We start from the raw sequence: 21,538 nt of genomic DNA, 5'->3' as shown, positions 1-21,538 counted from the left end.
GTATGAGCACACAAACCATTCGGCGAGGAGTTTTTCTCCCGTTTTGACGGACATATCCGTGCTTATCACTTTCCCTTATCTGCCTTCATTATTTCCAAACCAGTGGTTAAATTGGAAAAGCCCATAAGGACATGTGAATACATGGCAGAGGCAATAAAGCAGTGTGGGGAGGAGAGACTCCCACACACTCACACACACACACACACACACCACAGCAGTGTGTTCTTGGGTGGAGGGAGATACAGTCAGCAGATAGTTGGAAATATTTCTGCTCCCCCCACAGCTTCATATCAGTGAGCAGCACAGATAAAGATACAGTTGGGCAAATAAATCTCAAATGAAGGAACAAAACCCTTCACATGCAGTTATCTGTGTGTGTGTGTGTGTGTGTGTGTAGTTTATAACCTGCTCCTCCACTGTGCCTGTGTTGCCAGTGTTCAAGTGTTCGGGAACACAAGTGCACTGATTTAAGGTAAAAGCAGGGATTCCACTGCGGCACTGTCGGGTCAGTGTGGTCTCGTCCTCGCGTGGACCCAGACGACTTGTTCTGGTCGACGCTTGTTCGTACAACTCCTTTCACACTTTGGCCCAGAAACATACTAGTGTCACTCATAAAATGATAAGTGATAAGACTTGATTTAATGTTTCCTTTTTTCTTCTTTTGTGTGTGTGTGGGTGCAGATTATCTGACCGACATCAGATCCGGTCTGGGTTTTAAACTGTAACCTTTCACTGTGTGATTGCATAAAAGTGAAACCAGAGTAATTTGACAAACTGGGACAGAGGTCTGCTGTTGGCCATTAGGTTTTTTTTTTTTTGGACAGCAGCTCAGCCGTGCATTAAGTGATGAAGAGAGCAGGCGTGTAACCTGATAAATGCACTTAAAAACAGTGAAGACGGACAATGAGGGGGTGAACTCTCAGATGGCCCGGTTGCTGTGCCTGCGAGGCACTTTGACAGCCTATTGATCTGCCAAAGAGAGTCTTGGGCAGGGTCAGAGGTGTGGGGACGCATGGCTCACTTGGCTGCCAGTGGGACAGGTACAGGACAGCAGTGACCGGGATCTATCAGGAGGTATATCCACTCTTGAGCCAATTACACAGTGCTTTTGTCGAAAGGCTGGCACTCGGGTTTTCCTTCTCCGTGGCATCACACGCAGCAACAGCAACAACAATACAGTCCAAGCAATCTGTGTGTCGTTTGAAATTGACGTGACGCAATGTCTCCGTCCGGGACACTGACATCCCACGGTTGTGAAAATGCCCAGCTCCTGTTATTGAATAGTACGAGGCTTGTCGGCCCGTGCCTCCAATTTCACAAATGGAGCAATAAATACACATAAAAGAATCAATGGAACAATAAGGAGGCCCGTAAAAGAGGGTTGTGCCTCAAAAACAACGAGGAGGTGAGAGTGTGAGGAGGGGAAAGGAGAGGAGGAGGGTCAAAAGATAATTCGACAAAAGAATAAGATGAGACGTGTGTGTGTGTGTGTGTGGAATACAGAGAGAGAGAGGAAGAGGAAGAGAGAGAGAGAGATGGTGGCCCACTCTTGATTTCTGTGCCACAAGCTCTCCTGGGCATTTGCGTGCTCCGTTTTCAACCTAAGTGTAATTTGAGCCCTGGGTTGATGCAAAGTGTATGCAGCAGCTCTGTTCAAACCCAATCACTCACTCTGACGTGTAATCCTTTCCCTCGCCATCATGAACGTTGCTTTGGGAATAATGAAACACACTTAAGCAATACACAGCCGTCATACAGCTGCGAGTGGGGGCCGCATCCCGATGAGCTGCCTCATAACTCTAATCAGAGGTGTTTGGGCCTGTCAATGAGGGTAAAGGATCGCCTCGCTACTGTATCTGTGGGAAACTTATCGACGGCATGCGAAACAAGGAGCGTTTAAAAACACAGCACCTGACAACGGCGCTCTCCGTCTTCTCCGCGCGGCGGGGCCCTCCACATCCTCTTCATCCTCTCGCCTTATGATGCCATTGTTTCCACGCAGAGGATTATTACCATTAATTAGCTGGCAAGACATTATTTCAAAAATGGGAAATTGGCTCTTATAATTATATAGAGAGGGGAATACTTTAACTCCCTAGAATATCAGCTTCCTGAAATAATGGAGCTGCAGCCCCTCACTCCCCCCCCCACCTCCATCAGGGTTAGCGTGTCCGTGTGCCTATTTCCTGTGACGGATCCATTCTCAACAGCTTCTGGCCCTGCAGTGGCAGCGGTTGACGGCTGGTTGGTTGGTTTGGGTGGCCTGTGTGAATCTCTGACTCGACTGACTTACCTCTCAGCTCTGCTGGGAGCTCTCTGACCTGCTCTTTGTTCTCCCAGTCGACGAGTAAATACCTCATGCAGAGAGCAGGTGTGAGGGTAACAGTGAACCTAAGCGGGCCAATGAGTCGGAGAGCACGTTCCACTCAGGATAAACAAAACCGACTTTTTTTTAATGGTGTTTAACCACAGACCATATGTATAAAAATCAAACATCATTTTCTGGTTTATTTCATGAGACCAACTAGAAAGTAAGAATATACAGAATAGCCACCAGGGGGCAGAACAGAAGAATACAGGTGTCAGTGTCCAATTAACCTTTTCCTTTTGGGAGAAAACCGGAAATGTGACACGCTAACTCCACACAGACAATCCCTTGGTCGAACCCAGGATTCGAACTGGCGACCTTCTTGCTGTGACCCTAATTGACCGCTGGGGTCGTCGAATAAGAGCCTAGTTGTTATAACCTCAACATGTCATCAGGAAAATCATAAACCTTGAGGTTTCAAAAATAGTTGCTACTTGTTTTTAGCGACGTTAGCTGCGTAATTAGCCTCAGTTCAGGATGAAGCTAACTTTTTTGGGGGCGGGGTCATTTTACATTAGCAACATGTTCATGTCCATATATGTGATTTAAGGTGGAATCTTGCAACGGCTACAGCATTAGCTACGGGGTTAAATGTATGCACTGTCATCAAGATGGTAAACACGGCAGCGCTAATAGCTGCTAGCTCGCTGTGTGACACAAACTCTGGCAGTTCGACTCATAAAACCGTCCATCTTCGCAGAGTCACAGCATATTTAATCATAACAAAAGGGAGATTCAGATTTCAGGAAGTATTTAATACATTGATCCTTTACCTTTTTGAAAATCAAAACGTAAAAGTTACACAGATATTGGTGAGTCATGTACACCATTTGCCAAAAATGATATATTTCACACCATAAATAGTCAGAAGCACAGAAGCAGGAAATCAGTCGCCTGCCCCTGTCCTGAGGGACCAATCCTTATTGTTCAGAAAAAACACAAAAACCCGCTTAGTCACCAAAATGGGCTGGTCAATGTGAAGCATGCGTTACGTTTACAAACAGGTGTATGAAGAGCAGATGAGGAGAAATTAAACTTTCAAATATTTTGGCAGGAGCAAATGTGGGGGACAGAGAGCGAGAGAGTGAGACAGGTTCTCGCTTTAAAATGGCTCAGGTACGGTGATGTTTACAGCAAGGACGATAAAGAGTAGAAAGTTGACAATATGATAATGAGGTAGCAGTCAGCAGGACGCTGCATACTTTATTTCAATGGTATTTCGGCAAACCTACTGTTTTTGTTTTTTTTGACGCTGATACATTTTCACACTTGGACACAGCTTGTCACGTAAAGACACGTTATCTTTTTACCCAACACAGTGCCACAGGTAAAAAACGGAGGAGGAGGATGATCATTTTCGAGTCACTATAAAACACAATAGTTGTAAAGAGTTTCTGCAAAACTTTCAATTGACTGTACACTGGACTCCTATTGAAAGGAGACACAAAAAAAGTATTTTCTGCGAGTTCAAATAAAGCTCTTTTTCTGATATACGGGACCCGTGTGTCTGATTAGAGGGCGTTACAGTACTCAGTGTTCGTTAGAAGCCTACGCGTTGTCCCACGCAAGTGAAACATGCTCTGCAACAGCACGGTTTCAGTCAGAACTGGTCCCAGCAAAGACAATGCTACGCTGAGTCACCGTCTATAATGCAACTTGTTAACTGGACAGTGGCTGATTAAAGTCGGGATGACGGGGTTCTGGAGGAGTAAACATCCTCCAATTCTTGGCCAGTACAGGCCACTGATATCTCAAACATGGCAGCGATCGGGGGGGGGGCAGGGGGTTTCTTTGATCACAGTATCATATTGTTGTTGTGACAGTGCCACAATTTATCACAGCACATAAAAACCCCCTCAGTAGTAGAAGCATTCACCTCCGACACATTGGAACTGGATTTGAGTATCACTCACCCCTGCTGTAACGGACATGCAGCTAAACACGGGGAGACGGGAGCATGAGGTCTGTGTGTGTGTGTGTGTGTGTGTGTGTGTAGCCACCAGAGATCACACCTTGTACTGACACACTGCTGCGGTGCTGCCGTAACCCTTTGGAGCACGGCGACACTTTGTTTCCTTGCATAGCTATTCACATGTGCACGCCTGGGCATCCGGAGCTCTCCTCACAGATGCCTGCTTGCTTGCTTGCTCGCCTGCAGGCCAGTGGGGAAAGGTGTTACTCTACACCACTGTGTCAACACGAGGTGTATTCCACGCGTCTACTGTACTCCTGCAGGGGAGCTGTGCAGACAACCGACGTCCTGCTGGGTTAAAAATAAAACCCAGTGTGAAGTAGCGCCACTCCACCTGCCATTTACCTCCGTTTTGGCTGAAGCATCTCTAAATGCAGGCACGGCTATTAAAAGCAGGGAGGTGTCTAAAATGGTGAGAGCAGATGCTGGGCACCTTGCTCCCCGTGTGCAGGGATGACTCGACCGCAGGCTTAAAAGAGCCCAAAATAGAGCGGCTGACATGTGGACCTCTGATTGTTTGAACGTGAAATCTCCTGGACTTGTGCCACTCGGCATAAATCCTTTGATGCACCAAACCACCGCTGATCATCTTTCACATGACCCAGATCAGGTCAGCTGTGCGAATGCCAAGACGCATTCTCGGCGGTGACCAAATTTGGAGCGGGTTGCATAAACAGCAATGACACAAACCTCTACAGGAGAGGAGGAAACAGAGTGATGGGCAGCAGTGGTGCAGCGGGTGAATCCCACAGGTGGTTGTGAAATATACAGGCATAATCTTGTTGTTTTTTTTGTTTTGTTTTTTTTAGCAACAGCAGCAGTGAAAAGCACATGTAAGATAGGATGGTAAGCCCAGCTTCCCAACAGCTCCCGCCCACCCCCCACCCCCACCTCTTTATTGCTGAGTTACTACAGAATAAGACGAGTGATTATTGTACCTGCCTACGCTAGTTTAGTTTAACACGGGACCAGTAAGTCTTCCACTCTGAGAAAGATCCACAAAAAAAAACACACGGCTTACTGCTCTGGAGAGGTATATCCAAGGACATTTTAAAGAGTTCACATTAAGGAAAACAAATTTTAGTTCACTCCCCCAGGAAGAGAAGAAGAGAAATTGGCCACCGAGTTCACCAGACGTTAAACTGTACACTCAGCCTTCCAATGATAAATATATACATGTCCTGGTCGAGTCCAGGCAAAAACACAACTATGAGATGAGCGAGTCTGTCTGTCGTTGCCGACAACTCTGTTTTCAGAACACAAAATCAAAAAAAATCAAGAACTGGCAACTACTAATTTGGAGGGGTCCTTTCTTTATATACAGCAGGAGCAATGACAATTAAAACAAAAACCAAAAAAAAATTATTACTGTACATATTATTTCTTATATATTTTAAATTAATCTGCATCATTTTTATATTTATACTAATACCCACGTTTTGCATTTGCTCTTTTTTTTTTTAATTCGTTTTTTTTTTATTACCGCCCCAGGTTTCCAGGAGGGGGAGTGAGAGAGTTCAGTCTAGTACAGTCAGTGTTGGGGTGCAGTCTCCTGAGTCCCCACAGCCTTGGTTCAAGTCACTTTCTGTATCGCTAACGCAGCCCTCATCTATCGCCGTGGCCGATCAGCCGCGCCGCAATCACACTTTGGCCTCCAGCATCTCCAGGAAGAGTTTGTGCATGGGGACCTTGCCCTGCACCTTGATGCTGTAAAAGTGCTGCACCGCCTTGGTGGCCGTCTGCCTCAGCAGGGGCAGCGTCATGAGCAGCTTGCCCGCCCGCCGCGGGTCCTCCTGGTGCTGGCTGCTCTCGTAGTCCTGCAGGGCCTCGTGCAGGGCGTCCTGGAGCTTCTGGACCGCCTCCATGTCCTCTATGTGCATGGAGTCTGGAGGAGGGACACAAGAGGATGCAGGCGTGAAGATTTATGGGTTTTCAAATTTGAAAAGAAAAAAATAAATAAATAAAAAGAAGCAGCAGCAGCAGCAACTTGTAAGAAATGTAGTTTGTACTTTGAGACAGTGGTAATATAACAGGAGTGATGGGAAATGGATTTTTCTAAAACAAAATTAAATCTCGTGATTGATCTTTACTGCTCTGTCAGTAGCAGCTACGTATGGAGCACATTATAAATATAACTCACGCCCTGACAAGATAAAGAATAGATCATAAAAAGGCAACATCTGCTTTACTTTATTTATTTATATATTTATTCTTTGGTGGACTGGGCCGGATATTCATGTGGCCCCTGACCGGGGAGACTGAAAATCAATGTTATCCTCCCGTAACAATGGCATGAATAGGACCCAATCTCTGCTGAGTAAGTACACATTTAACACCTCTGTGTTCCAAAGGACAGACGGAGAAAAAACAAAAGGCAGGGCTCCATTAGACGACTGGAGGCTGTAAGAGGAACAATGCAACACGTCTGACCATCACGTGCAAAGACAAAACAAATACTAACATCCTAAATTCAGTTGTGTTAATATAGATGTAAAAAAATGTGAATTTTGACAGTTATTTACGGTATTCTTTTGAGATTATTTTCACATCTCCTGGCCAGTATTTGATCAGTCTACAATTTCAGCCTTCCTGCTTCTATAATGTTTCCCCACATTTTCCTGACTGATCCGTCTGTACATCATGTTCCAGCACTCTCACTTTCGTTCTTGTTTTAACTCCCTGCCTCTGTTTTCCGTCTCTCAGGAGTCGGTCCGGCGGAGGTTGCGCTTTTTGTCACACTGGTTAACCGGTGCCTCGCACTCCAGAGGTAGCATGTCATTGGCTGCCTGACTAAACTCACCTTGGTCGGTGCATATTTTACCACGCGGGACAATAAAAGAGCAAAACAGATTTCAGACTTCGCCCCAAATTCATTGACTGGAACAACTGTATTCCCAAGACCTTGAGACATTTCTCACCCTGACGGTTTTCAAATCCACAGTGGTAAAATGAAGTAGGTCGTTTTGTAAAGTGAATGTGGGAGGGGAGGGGAGGGGAGGGGAGGTGAAGGAGGAGGATAGAAAAGAACAAAAGGAAGGAAAAACTCAGATATGAGGATGTAGTGTGACATAATTATCTCTTGTTCATTTCATGGAGGCTGGATTCACAAGATCCTAACAAGATCCGTTTCTTATAATAATAATAAAAAACAAAAAAACACAGATTTTGTTGCGTACAAGTTTAGCGATAAAACTGATTTGAGCGCCGCCATAATGGAATGTTTCACGACGATGACGACAGGGAGGAAGGAGGGGGAAATAAAAAGAGGGAGACAGAGACATCTTAACAGATGGGAGGGGAAAAGAAGGCAGGCCACGGAGAGCGACGCGCGCTTGTAGTCCTTGGAGGAGGGGCAGACTTAAAAAAACAACTCTGAAGAAACAATTTCCTCGCAATCCATCAGTGAGCCCATGTCGATCCGATTGATAAACTGCTAATTACAAAATCAATCGCTATGAATTTTCACAGCTGTCAGACAGAGGGGCTCCCGGGAGAGTGATCTCCGAGAGACCTTGTTCTAACGTTCCGGACACCCTCCTCCTCTTCTCTCCTCGACCCTCATCTCTTCTCCTCCCTCCCTCACCAGAGCTGTTGTTGTCTGAAAGCAAAGCCCCACCATCAGCATTTTCATTTTTCAGCCTCGGACAAAAACAAGGGAGAGCAGCCCGTTGACCCAGGCGTGCATTGATCAGAGTGCGGGGACGGGTCCTGGGTGCTCAAAAGGAGGCCCTGTCAATAGCGGCGCGCCGCCTTGCGCATTGGAACAAACGAGGCCCATCACTCCCTGGTACTCATTCCATTCGACTTAACACATTTTATTGACAGGCCCCTGTGCTCCTAATGAAATGCTAAATTTATCTCCCGTGGCTGCTGTGCCCCGCAGCTACTGTTATGGAGATAGAGAAAGAGAGGAGGGATGCAGCGCTGGAGAAATACCACAACATGGAAGGTGTTCAATTAAAAAAAAGCAAGCAAGCCAGAACCCCCCCCACCGCACCCCCCCTGCTGCCATACACTGCCCTTATCTTCTCTCCATCTCATGCTCCAAACTAAAGGTTACACAGAGAAAGTCCTAAAGTGAAATAAAAAACTATATTTATTTGGATGTATACCGAGAGTTTTGCTACATTATAGTGTGAATTGACATTTCCTGTTCTTAATATTAATAGCATGGAGTTCATATTCTGTATCGTGTGTGTGTGTGTGCGCTTGAACGCGCCGCCCACCTGAGTTGGCGAGCGCGATGGCCTTGAGGGTGACAAACTCCTCCTTCTCCACTTTGAGCTTCTTGTACTTGCGCACCAGCTGCAGGATGGACACGTAGAGGTCGAGCAGGCCCGTCAGCCGCGAGTGCTCCTCGTCCATGATGTAGTCCTCGGCGTACACCAGCTCGTCCTCGTACGGCAGCGAGCGGAACACGATGCTGAGGATGAGGATCTCCATCCAGGCGCTCTGCAGTAGACTCATCTGGTCGCCCAGTGTGAGAGTGGAGAAGCCTGGGAGGACAAGTGGAGACGTGGAAATACATTCATTTACCATGAAAACGTAAAAACAAACGGCATTTAACACACACACACACACGTCAGTGAGTGTGCGGTGTTTAACTTTACATTCACAGAGGAAGGCTCCCTTTGAAGCCCGTGTCACAGCACTTGAGTGGGCTTTATTGAGAGTGAGGACAGTAAATCGGTGCAAAGGTCTGGGATACACAAAGCCATGTGGTTACACCCCCCTCGCCCCCCCACCCTTGTATCCTGTCACACTTCTATTGGTGTGATGGGGGGGGGGGGATTAGCACCGGGACACATTCTCATTGGAGGGGTTGAGGACATGACATGCACTGTGTAGCGGCATGTGGTGATGAGGGGTCATACACACACACACACAGACCTGCACATCAAACAGACGTGTATACGCCTATATTTACGCCTGTATGTTACACATGTGTCAACCACAACACAAACAAGTGTATAGACACTCGCACGCACACACACACACACACACACAGGCAGAGGGCGCTGGGTTCACATGGTCTGCTTCAACCCGGGGTCACATCCCCCTTTTCGACACCACGCTCGAAATAGAACATCAAATGAAACAAAACCGCTAGATGTCCCCAAAGACGAGTTGGGGGAAACCTTGAACAAATTAAAGAGGGGAGAAGCAAAAGGAGAGAGATGGACAGATAGCGATGTCATACCTTTTGCGCTTTGTACTAACCCTTCAGCTGTCAATAACCTGCATGAACAAACCTCACACAGCCTCCACACCTTCATCTTTGCCACCCCCCAACCCCCCTCCCACAGCACGGTTGGCCCCTCCAGCATATTAGACTTTTTTTTTTTTGCCACTGTGTGATTAAGAGGCCGAAACAGTGGCAGTATTGAGCGGGCCACTCGCCGCAGACACTTATGCGCCCCCGTGTTTTCTTTCAAAACATAAATGATCTCATTGGTGGTGCAGGCAGCCACCAGCCTGATGTTTATCTCGCTCTGCCAGGACACACACACACACACACACACACACACACACACACACACACACACACACACACACACACACACTGAGACAGGCATGATGAGGAGGCGTGAGAGAAAGTTAAAAAGAAGCCGGACAGTGCAAGAGAGAGAGAGAGAGAGAGGGAAGTGCCAGTGAGAGTGGTACCTGAGTGTTCAATTACTCTTATCGTGGTGATGACCACTGCAGGGGAAGAGCTGCAGGATACATTAATTAACAGATTGTGATCAGAATGTGAGGGCCTTCACATTTTGAAGGGGAATCAATAGTTCGTAGAATAGAGTGCTAACAGAAAGGTGCCGGTGGTGCCTGACTGGACTGGTCAGAGAAGGTTTGAAGAGTCCAAATTAGACCCAACAAAGCAAACTGCCGAAAAAAAGCACTCAAAACACGGAACTATTATCAGCCGAGGCAATAAACCATATTTTTGTAAAGGCCTGCGCCCATTACACGTACCCAGGCGGCACCTTAAAATCTTCCCTCGTGTGATTTCCTTGTCTGCATACGTGGCCATTAAGTTGGACAGAATGTGGACTGGCCGGAGGGAAATTGTCATGCAAGCGTACGCGGCCTTGATTGCCGCATCAGGTTGGCATCACAATCACAGGTAAGGATTTGTCAAGCCTTTTAATGCCAAGGCGGACTGAAGCGGAACTAAAGCGTGGCTCCCAATGTGACAGCCCGTGTGAAGGCCGTTTTTCGGGGATTTGCTGGAGAGGCTTTCTGAGCTGCTCCGAGACAGCAGACACCTCTCAGCCATATGCACACATGCAGCCCAGCAGCCTACAATTACCTTTGACGCTAAAAGTCCTTGAATTTAATCCAGTGTTGTGAGATGGAGAGGTAGTGTTTTCCCCCCTCCCTGCTCCATCCCCTCTCTTCAGGGCCTAAATTATCGCTCCAAATGGGATCCCGTGTCGTCGCCTCGCCTTTTTCCACTCAATTTAATCGAGTAATGAAGTGACTTCCCGACTCTGCAGGTCACGCGGCGCTCCGGCCGCCACACTCTGAAGGTGGCCCGGTTAAGTGCCGTCGGAGTGGGTGATTTCCGTCTAATGAAATATCAATATTTACATCTTCATTTCCAGCCCGCTGCCTTGGCGGGGTTTGACCAAACATGACACAATATTGACCAAATCAGACAGGCCTGTCTGCGCACTTGAAGGGCTTTTTCCACTCCACTGCTGAGTGCACCGGCGGACATCTAAAAGTCTCGTAGCAGGAATACAGAGGTAATAACAAAGTGTTTGTATTTGCTCACTTACATAGGATCGATTTCTTAAAGGATTTCTAATTTTCCAAATTCACACCACAAGCGAATTACTGGAGTATCTGTGCGATCCAGACAGCGGGAGGAAAATAAATAAAGATGACAGAGGAAAACCGGGGGACGAGCTGACCACTTCACTGCATCAGCACACCATCATTCATCGCTCAAAGGGTGAAAACAAGACCAGTGAAGACCAACAACAGAGGCCAAAACCATCATCTCTTCCTTTATCTTCCCAAAGGCCCTGGGCTGTTGGCAGGAGGGGGCAGCCCAAACCCACAGACGGCTGCTTCAAACCGCTTGTAGAGATTAATCAGCACACCGTTTCATCTGCCAGAGCACAGGATGGTCCAAAATGAAATGCTGGAGATTTTCTGTTGAGCTAGAGTTCATATTCTATTAATTTATTATTGTTTCCCTCTCCCCGAGGGCCATTAGCACGGGTAATAAAAAGAGATGTAATTACGAGGCACGGTGGCCCCCCTCCAGCTGCAGCCCCCTCGTAACTCAGCCTCAATCAGACAACAGAGCAGACAGAGGGAGGGAGGGAGGTGAGGGAGAGCGGAGGGGGAAAATTGCAGGGAAGAGAGAGAGAGAGAGAGAGAGAGAGAGAAATGGGAGGATAAAAGAGAGGAGAAGATATGGGGCAGAGGAGAAAGATAAGAGAAAGGGAGCAAAAGGGGCCTGGAGAATGAGGGGAAAAGGAAGGGAGAGATAGAAAGAGGAAAGAGAGTAATTCTGCCTGGACAGAGGCTGATCTATCATGGCCGGCTATCAGAAGGACAAGCAGGCCCTGAAGACTTCTGCCCAGAGGCAATCTCACCTCAGCCAAGTCAAGTGCTCTCCGGGCTCTAGTTGGAGTAAAACTGGTCCTAACAGGACCCCAGAGGTTCAGCACGTCAGGGTTTTTCTTTTTTTTTTCTTTCTACCTCAAACTGAAGTGAGGGATCATGCTGCCATAAGCCCATCTTATATCAAAGCTTCTTTTCATTTCACATACAACAACAACAAAAAGTATGCACTCTTGATTTATACAGATACCACTCATGTGACTGAATGACACACAACAGAATAATAATAATAATAATAATAACAACCGGTTACAGGAATGAACGGCAATTTAGAGCAGCTTCATAAAGACGTGTGTGTGTGTGTGTGTGTGTGTGTGTGCGCACAGGCTTGTTTGTGCTTGTGTGTGTGTGTGGTTTGCAGCTGCCGACTATGATTCTTCTTGAATTTACATGACAGCACCAGGAGGACCCAATCGATAGGCGCTCGGTCATAAATTGCTGTGCTTGACATAAATAATTTGACCTGAAGTCCGGCCGCGTACAAACACAAACAGCTCCAGTTTGCTACTTGGATGCAGATTTAATGACACGACGGTTTCATCATTTTAATTCATCTTTTCAGCGTCGCTGCTCACTTTCACGGCGAGACATCGATCTAGCTTCTTTCAACCCGATAACCAGCCCATTATCCCACTGTAAGTAGCTGGGGGAGTACGGGCCATTTGACCAGACGCCTGTGAACATTATTACGTTGAAGAGCATCCGATACAGTAATCCCCTTGTTTTTAATCTGGGAGCCGTGACCTCTTGACCGCAGCCGGGGAGTCTTTAAGCGTCCCCAGGGTCCCACTGCCCGACGCTGACTGTTACGTGCCACAAAGGCCGCAACGAATCGGGCTTTAATCATCGCCATAATTACACATAATTTATCTCCACTGCCGTCGAGGCACCATCGCCTAATGAGGGACGGTCACTTAGTGCTGAGGCACATCGCGTGGAAGATTTCCCTACATAACTATCTATATCAAATATTCTACATAGTAGGGCTGAACGATTTTTCTGACAGATGCAAATTTATATTCCGACACATGTTATTTCAGTAGAGCTCTAATAATCACAATATGAATTATTCTATAGATGTATTTATGACACATTTTACACAGACGTGGAGCAATTGAAAAATAGACTGAAATTACATCATTATTATTATTATTATTATTATTATTATCATTATTATTATTATTAATAATATTATTATAATAATACATATATATAAGTTTATACTTCTGGATACTGCTTTCCAAACATGTAAATGTTGCTAACACACACTCTGTCCCATTCCTGGCCCTGCACAGTCCCGCCCCCCGACCGCCTGTCTGTCTGCCTGCGATACGCCCCCCCCACGCCTCAATCTCCCTGCAGCTTTTCCCCACTTTTCCTCCTGCTCTCCTTCTCCAAGTCCAGGCCTCAGCATCCACCTGATTGTTCAATCTATCTTTATCTTCTGTGCTGAAGCCTACGTCAGAGGGTAAATTGAATATACTAAGAGCTGTCTGTTGGTGTCTATATTTAATATAGTGCACTGATGAGGTGCTGATTTATTGCTGGGCAGTATTCACACTCTATTACAAGGAGATTACGCAGCTTGAGTGGGATCAAGCTGGCAACACAGTAAGTAGATTTCACAATTTAATGGCAAAGAGAAAACAGGAGCCCGGAGGGGGCTGGAGGAGGGAGGGCTGATGGGTGGGCGGGTGATTACGGCGGAGGGCTGAGCTGACACAAACACGACAACATACAAGGGCTGCGATCTCCTTTTAACATCGTTGCCTCCTTGCTAACAACTAACACGACAGGCGGCTGTCTGTCAAGCGCTGCGCTGATGAGCTGGAATCCAATAACGTGAAGCATGATGAATATTCCCAAACCGCCAATAACAAATAGAACAATGCAAGCGATCCTGTTTCATTAGATTAATCTGCCGCGAATATAAATACGGAAAATGGAACACGGAAAAGGACATCGGAACACACAACTCTGGAGGAAATTAATCTCTTAACATTACAAGCTAAAGATGGAGTGTTAGTGTGTGTATTTTACATTCTAGTGGTGACATGCCAAAACAAAAATATGTTTTATTGTGTAAGAGCAGCAGCAGCAGCAGCAGCAGCAGCAGAGGCAGAGTGTCAATGTTTGCTTGGCCCCTCACCCTTCAGAGAATTCCCACATGAAAACATTTGGGCCTGGGAAGCTGGGATGGAAGCTAACCGACACGAAATAACAAGCACCTCTTGAATACACAGCATGCATAGCAGTTTTTACATATGAACACATGACATTCCCACTGCGGGTGGAATGGGATGTGGGGCGGGGGGGTGGCATAGGGGGGTCACAGGGGTCACACAAGTACCTCGTCACCCCTGACCAACGCATCAGTGTCAAGGCGGTGAACGGGCTCGAGTGCACTGGAGCCGTCAGTATACTTATAGTCCATCTCTAAACCTCTTGGACAGAGTGAAACGCAGCTTTATGTGATGGAAGGGGGCCACAGGGGTGGACACGGCCCTGCTATGTGTGTCAAAGGTTGTTAGCACCTTAGGAGCAACAAGCCATCTGTCAGCATCCCCCCTACCAATGCTCCTAATGACCCTGCTCCCCACGGCAACAGCCGCACTCCACTCCGCTCACACGGTGCTATTTGGAGCGGCGACGCTGGCGTCTGAAACGCTCGGCAGCGATTACCAATGAATCAAAGGCAAATTGTGGACGAGGGCAAGGATAGGAAAAGACTTCAAGATCTACCTCGTTAAACTACAGTAACAAGTGCAGCTGAGCTGGATCACTGGGGGAAAAAAACGCCACCACGAAACACTTGACGTATGCACACTGACCTTTCATGGTATGCTAAAGATGACAAAGTTGACATTGAAAGGCAATGATATGCTAATGACAGCGCTTTCTTTGATGTCCTCCTTTCACCCTCCAATTAAAACTCAAGAGTGCCACTCTCGTCCACATTACAGCACTTTGAAACGCGTTTTTAAATGTTAGCATAGAAAGCGGGGGAATTTAAAAATCAATCGGGAGAAGGTAAGTGCCAGTTTTCATGACATTTAAATTGTTACGTTTGGACTTAAGTCACTGGCCCATCTGTCAATGGCCCTAATCAATGTGGTCGACTTCATAATGAACTGTTAATCTTTTTAATTCCTTCGCCCCAAGGCCGCAAAAAATCTATCAGAATGCAATCATCACTTTTATACCCTCATTTCTGTCTTGTCCTGGAGGCGACGGAGGGAGAAATATGGTAGGAGCGGAGCGTGGTAGGCCGCCCTGGGGTACCGTCGGTGCATGGAGTGTAAGTGCACAGAGTCTCTCGCTCAACCAGTGAACCGTCTCTGATCAGGTTCAGCCATGTACAACTCAATTATGCAGCCATTTCATGGCCAGAGGAAACTCAGTGTCCTAATACAGACGCCACCAAAGGGACCGACTCCAACCAAACACTCTCTCTCTGAAGTGAAGGTCTTTATTCTGTCTTTCAGAGCTAAAAATAATATGTGTGATTGTAGGGGAACACGTTTAAAAACACAGGCAGGATCAGTATAATCAGCTTCAATTCCAACATCTTATAGGTGCTGCAGCACAACCACTGTGTAACCGACTCGGGTTTTGGGTTATACTGAGCATTATCGACGCGTTTGGAATGACTTGTCCTGTGCCGCAATCTGCCGGGCAAATCCCATTTACATTACAAATCTATCCACTGTACAATACGTGTTAGTATAATCCGATTAACAGTGCTTCAGCACTATGACACATACAATCCGGGTTGGTGTGCACACACAAACACACACGCACACACACACACACACACACCAAAATGATGATGCATTCTGGGATACAAGTTCAAACTTTTTAAAGTGTAGAAAAATGCACTAAATCAACGGTAAATGAGAAAAATGACTTTTCAGATATTTTTGTTATTGCATTTGCATGTCTGTGTATATGTGTATATGTGTGTGTGTGTGTGTGTGTGTGTGTGTGTGTGTGTTTGAGTGATGCCACCATGGCAGAGTCTACAGTCAGCAGCCAGCATGGGAATGCTGCAGGTTTAGAGCATGTGCTGCATTCCCCGCTGTCATTTTTGGGAGAGTGTGTTATCGGGTCAGTGGTGATCCAATCCTAAGTAAGCTCCTTGGTTAAACTCTCAGCCTGCTGACCACGCAGAGGCAGGCGAGGAGCGATCCAAACAGTTTAGACTCGTAAGGGGCCACGGCTGAAGCCAGAGGCTGGCAGCATATCCACCTCTAATCTCCTTACTATCAGATCTGTACCTGATTAATACGTCTCCTTCTGAGAAGGAGTCTAATACCTTTTCAGAACAAAATGCACCTGCCCGAGGTCAGCCGGAGTCCACCTCCTCTCTACTCTGATCAATGCACGAATGGGAATTGAAATTTGTCGATGAAATGAATTGATATGACGATCGACGTGATGAAGGACGCTCGCACTTGTTGTAGTGTGTGTTTTTGTGTATCAGAGCTGCAGTGATGTTGCACATTTCCTGCATGCTGACAGCTGTCTGTCCCGCTCCAACTTATGCTGATGAGAAGCAGAGGTTGCGGAAGGTGCCGCTGAGGGACGCATTCATTTAGTTTGTTACGCCGTTTACGCCCTACAGCACTGTAATGTTATAGAGTTATGGGGGTCAGGCCTGAGATCAAGGAGAATCTGCCTCGGTTGCAGAAGAAGGAGCGGCTAAACAATGTGTTCTCTGTCAAAAAATCAGAGATGGGGGGGGGGAGACTCGTGAAGGAGGCAAAAATCTGTGCTGACACAAGGCACTGCATCCTTAATTCAACAGCTTTTCATAACCTAACACCTCGTTTATCAGAATGTCTATGGGGTGAGGACGAAACATAATTATGTCCATCAATAATTCAAAGGGTAGGTGTGTGTGTGTGTGTGTATGATATGATGTCTTGTTTGAGTGGGCAGGTCCCCAACTTTGCTCTAAATCTCCCTGGTGATTACAGCACACAATACATTGGCATTTCCACCTCTCCATTCTATGCAGGTCTTTTTTAGAATCCACTCTATTGATTTGTTCCTGCACAACTATGTCCATTTTGCACCATCTCCGCCCTCCAGACAGCCCGAGGCTGTATGAGCTGCTGTCATTAATTATCATCGAGTGTGTGTGTGCACGTGCGCGTGCGCGTGAGAGAGACAGATAAAGAAACGTAAGAAAAACAGGGATCAAAACACCTCGACTGATGTGAGGAAAATAATTGCTCTATATACCTGGGATGTGCTTCGCCCAGCCGATGATGACCACCAGCTCGCGGTCCGCCAGGTCGCACAGCGTGGTCAGGGCCTTGATGTCGCTCTCGGGCATGGTGGGGTCGGGCATGGCGTAGATCTTCTCCGGCTCCGCCACCAACAAGTGAGAGACAATCTTTGTGACTGAGGACGGACGAGGACAGAGGCACGCGTCAAAGATGAAATGATTTACCTCAGTCTTTTTCTCATTATGCAAAACAAAAAGGACGGAAAATGTGAGACACCGGTATTCTTGTTTAATATCGGTCATAAGCTGCAAAACTTCCATCATAATACAGCTCTGACCAGAATAATTCCCGGCCTATATTTCTGACCAATGCCCTCTCAACTGTCCTCGCACGGGACAGACGCAGAGTCTGGCCTAGAATCTTGTCTTTGTTGTCTCAGGAAGGAGGAGACAGCGGGCTAACGACGGAGCAGTACTCACGAGGCTTTTTGGTGGGGGGAGGGAGCGTCAAGCCCAGGTACGGGTTGTTTTCCGTGTCCAACCTCCGCTTGTACTTCTGTCGACCCCCTCGCACGCGGTCCAGGCGAACCCCTGCAGTGGAGACGACAAGAGGACACAGACTGAAGCGAGAGCAAGGTTTCTAAGGGAACATCTCATACATCAAAGGGATTAAAATATATGCATATATATACATATATATATATATATATATATATATATATATATATATATATATATATATAGTTGGAGATGTAGACAGTTATAGATTTTTGCAGGAGTTAAAAACACAACAATATGCAAAAGCAAACCTCCATGAGTGGTCTCTAGCTCATATGAAGTTCTGAATGATTGGGGGAAAATATCTTGTGGCCACTTTACACTTTAATATCAACAGATATTGAAAGGTTGAGCTTAATGTTCAATATGTAATAGACAAAAAAAACACATTCAATTGTGAGGATGAGAAATTTAAGGGACTTTTTTTTGCGATTTGCTCGCTGGATTGTTTAAAAATGTGATTTTGGTTTGGAAAATGATTCATTATTCAGCACTACTTGTATCCAAGCATGGTTAAAAAAAAAGACTGAGTTGGTGCAGAAGTGAGTGTATGTGCGTGCATTCCGTGGTGCGAATGTGTCAGAGACACGGTGCCTTCCCATATGTGGTCCATGCCTGGCTGGTCTACTGTGACACAGCTGAGCCCAGAGCAGGTCTAAACATATGAATATTTAACGCAGGGTCAATGATCTCACAGACTGGCCTTCTAATTATTTAGCTTTTGGGTTGAGGCAGACCGCATACTAATTAGCTGCCAGCTACATGCTTCTTTGCCCGTGTGCGTGTGCGTGTTGTTGTAGAGAAGGAGCTCAGGTGAGCGTGTGCTCATCAGCAAAGAAAACTTAGCCAGCCTACAAACAAAGACACACACACACACACAGAGCACAGGGCGCCCCACTGTCACACAGCGCACAGATAACTAGGTATTGCTTTCCCCCCATAAAAGACCCTTATTTCACCCCTCTCTCACCGGAGTAGCACTGAGGCCTTATCACCCCCGGCCACACCTAGGGGGCCAGGTTTCACACTGATACTGTAAATGTCAAGGCGGCCTCATCATAACATAAGTTATTTATTATCTCATTATTTGATAAGGGCGTTTCCATTTGGATTTGTCTTTTCTATTCTATTAATTTTCAACATAGTTAAAATATTTCATCTACACCGGCGTTGTATTTATTTGATACCACCCGGGCAGGTATTTGGTTATTTAATGTAATTGTATGCAAACATTTATATCCTGTCTTCCCTCTGTGTCTGGACCGGTGTGTCAGTGTAGCCTAAATATCCCTGATATCTTAATCCTGTCAAGAGGGAGAGCCCCCTTCAATTTACCTTGTATGCATAATGTAACCCCCCTCCCTCCACCCCGCACCTTCCTTCAAACAAATTTAATACTAAAGGGTGGAGGAGAAAAGGTTCGATGAGATGCTCGTGGTGGTGGAGGAGGAGTTAATTTGTCAGCCTCCCACGTCCTCTGAGGGAGCGGCACCGGCGGGCAGAGCACTTCCTTGATGATTTCATCACTTTATAACAGGGAGGACAGTGTCAAAGCCGGGCAATGTACGGCCACTGCAAATGAGCCTAATACAATTTGTCCATCAGCAAGTGCTCCTGGAGAGGAGATGAGTCCGGCTGCGTCCCGCACGTGTGTGACTGGAGGTGACTCAGTCAAATCAGATGACGTGGCTCAAAATCTGGCAGCGGTTTTTAACTGTTCACGCAAAATAAGCTTCAAAATAACGCCCACTGCTCATCGCGGGAAGTCTGCTAAACTGTATTATCATAAAAATGTACAATAGAGATTTTGTCTACTTATATAAATTATTTGATTCCCCAGAAACATAAATCTGATTAGGATTGTCTTTCAATTTCCTGATCCTGACAACCCACTAACCTAATTACCCCCAATTCCCAACAGAGCCCCATCCTTCCCAGAAAGCGCAGGGGAATCATCTCATGGCAACTACCTGTACTTTACATACACACACACACACACACTAAATATTTTCCCTGTTATGAGAACAGTGTTCACTGCACGTGCGGCTCAGGGTTAAGAGCTTAAGAACCTGTCAGTGCGGCTGAGACGCTGCTGTTACCACTGTCAGCATGGAAAACATTCTTCCCACAGTCCAACCTGATGTCACCGCTTCTTACACTTTCTCCCAGTGAACTCGGTCCCTGCCAGGTGGTTGCCCCTGGTGCCTCTGCCCTCCATGATCCCCTCTCTGCTAGGTGCAGTCATGTGGCCTGCGTCAGCCGGTGTAAAGCCACCGATCAAGGTGGACGGGTGCCTCTTTTAATTATTACAGTCCAGGCCATAATTAACAGATGCTGACAGGAATTAAACTTGGCTCTAACCTGTCTCTCATTTGACTGTCCGACAGGGCCAGACACAAGCGGAGAGGAAAAGAGAGTGATTAAGAGAAGCGAGAGGGATTCATCCACTCGTGGTGGGGCTTTGTGAGGTTCATGTGTCAAGTTTGGTGAACAGTGAAGCTCTAACTGAGCAGTGTTGTTGTGTTTCATCCAGAGTAAACAACAAGGTGTGTTATAAACGCGCGGAGAGTCGAGTACCATTTCATCCAAAGCCGTCTCACTGTTTTATGGCCTACTACACAGTGTAGTGAGGGTGGCAGCGGGCGAGCTCGGGTATCACCTCTTCAAAGCAGAGTGCTGGGGGAGAGGGCTTTTGGCCAAGGCGGCTGGCATTTGTGCACGGATTAGCCAAGGCCTCGGGGTGGGGGCCGGGGGCCAGCTGACCTAAGGGCTCCTCTTTCTCTCCAAAAACAATAATAATCCCCCCTCCATGCGCACTCCTACAGAAGGGCCTGTCTTCACTCACTTTGTGTGGCCGCGACGTGGAAGGGGCCCTTATTTTGAGTCGCTCACCTGTTCTGGGTGTCGTTCTATGGGGGAAAGTGTCAGGATGTCTGGGATGGTTGGCAATGCCAAGGGGGGCTTAGGCAGACCCTATTTTAGCTGGGAAAAATCAGAAGGCCACATGGCAAGAGCATGGTGAACCTTGCCTTTCAAGGAGGCCGCCCCTGTTAAACTGCCATCAGCACTATTTCAGAGAGCCCACCGTCGCCAGCTTCGCATGCTTGTAAGTGCGTCGCAGCATTTTTAATCACGAGTGGTGATGAACGAGGGGAGCGGAAAAACTGTCAGGCCTTTGCACCCCCCCATCCCTGCCTGCTGACCCTCAGGGGCTGCCATAGTGACGCTCTCTTCACATACTCGCTTCTGTGCATGTTGTGTGTATGTGACTGTGACGGGACTATTGTGGGACGCGGTTGCTCTCCGCAACAACAAGGTGCATTGTGCGTCGGCACGCACACACTTTGCCTCTTTGTTCGGCACATGTACGCGACGGTCACCGTGGCATGTTACAATAATGTGAGACACTTCTTCAACCTTCAAACAAAAGCACCGTCGCACGGTGAAGACAAAGGAACACAGATCATCTTCAGTCAGTGTTACAGACACGCAGAACCTGACAAGACGGAGTCAAAACCTAATACACCACGGAACTGTGAGCGCCGTGTGTGTGTGTGTGTGTGCGGGAAACAGCTCGACTGCAGGCGTCTATTTATCATATTCATCTACCATATTGTCATTTTATGTTCTGCTATGGTATTACAGGATAGTATTTTAAATTGTGACTGGCATGTGGTAAAGTAATACACTTTTCTTACACAATAAACTCATCACACACAAGTAACTGTGATATTTTCTGCTAAAAAGGGAGAAAGCGATTTAGTCAGTC

The 21,538-nt window shown here is 46.8% G+C and overlaps 1 protein-coding gene across 10 annotated transcripts in view; it reads right to left on the bottom strand.

The window, feature by feature from the left end:
* Nucleotides 1-5,804: 5,804 nt before the first annotated feature.
* The window catches only part of esrrb (estrogen-related receptor beta), a 38,142-nt gene continuing 22,408 nt past the window's right edge, over nt 5,805-21,538 (bottom strand). For all 10 annotated transcript variants that reach the window (XM_044048166.1, XM_044048167.1, XM_044048170.1 and 7 more), the window contains 4 exons: nt 17,692-17,802; nt 17,226-17,387; nt 8,567-8,836; nt 5,805-6,225 (listed from right to left, as the gene is read on the bottom strand). In XM_044048166.1, the coding sequence (XP_043904101.1) occupies nt 5,981-6,225; nt 8,567-8,836; nt 17,226-17,387; nt 17,692-17,802 (788 nt within the window). In that variant the 3' untranslated portion in view covers nt 5,805-5,980. The remainder of the gene's footprint in view (nt 6,226-8,566; nt 8,837-17,225; nt 17,388-17,691; nt 17,803-21,538) is intronic.

The sequence above is a fragment of the Solea senegalensis genome, linkage group LG16, assembly GCF_019176455.1.
Source record: "Solea senegalensis isolate Sse05_10M linkage group LG16, IFAPA_SoseM_1, whole genome shotgun sequence".
In the NCBI taxonomy this organism is placed as follows: domain Eukaryota; kingdom Metazoa; phylum Chordata; class Actinopteri; order Pleuronectiformes; family Soleidae; genus Solea; species Solea senegalensis.
This window is presented reverse-complemented; position numbering and strand designations above follow the sequence as displayed.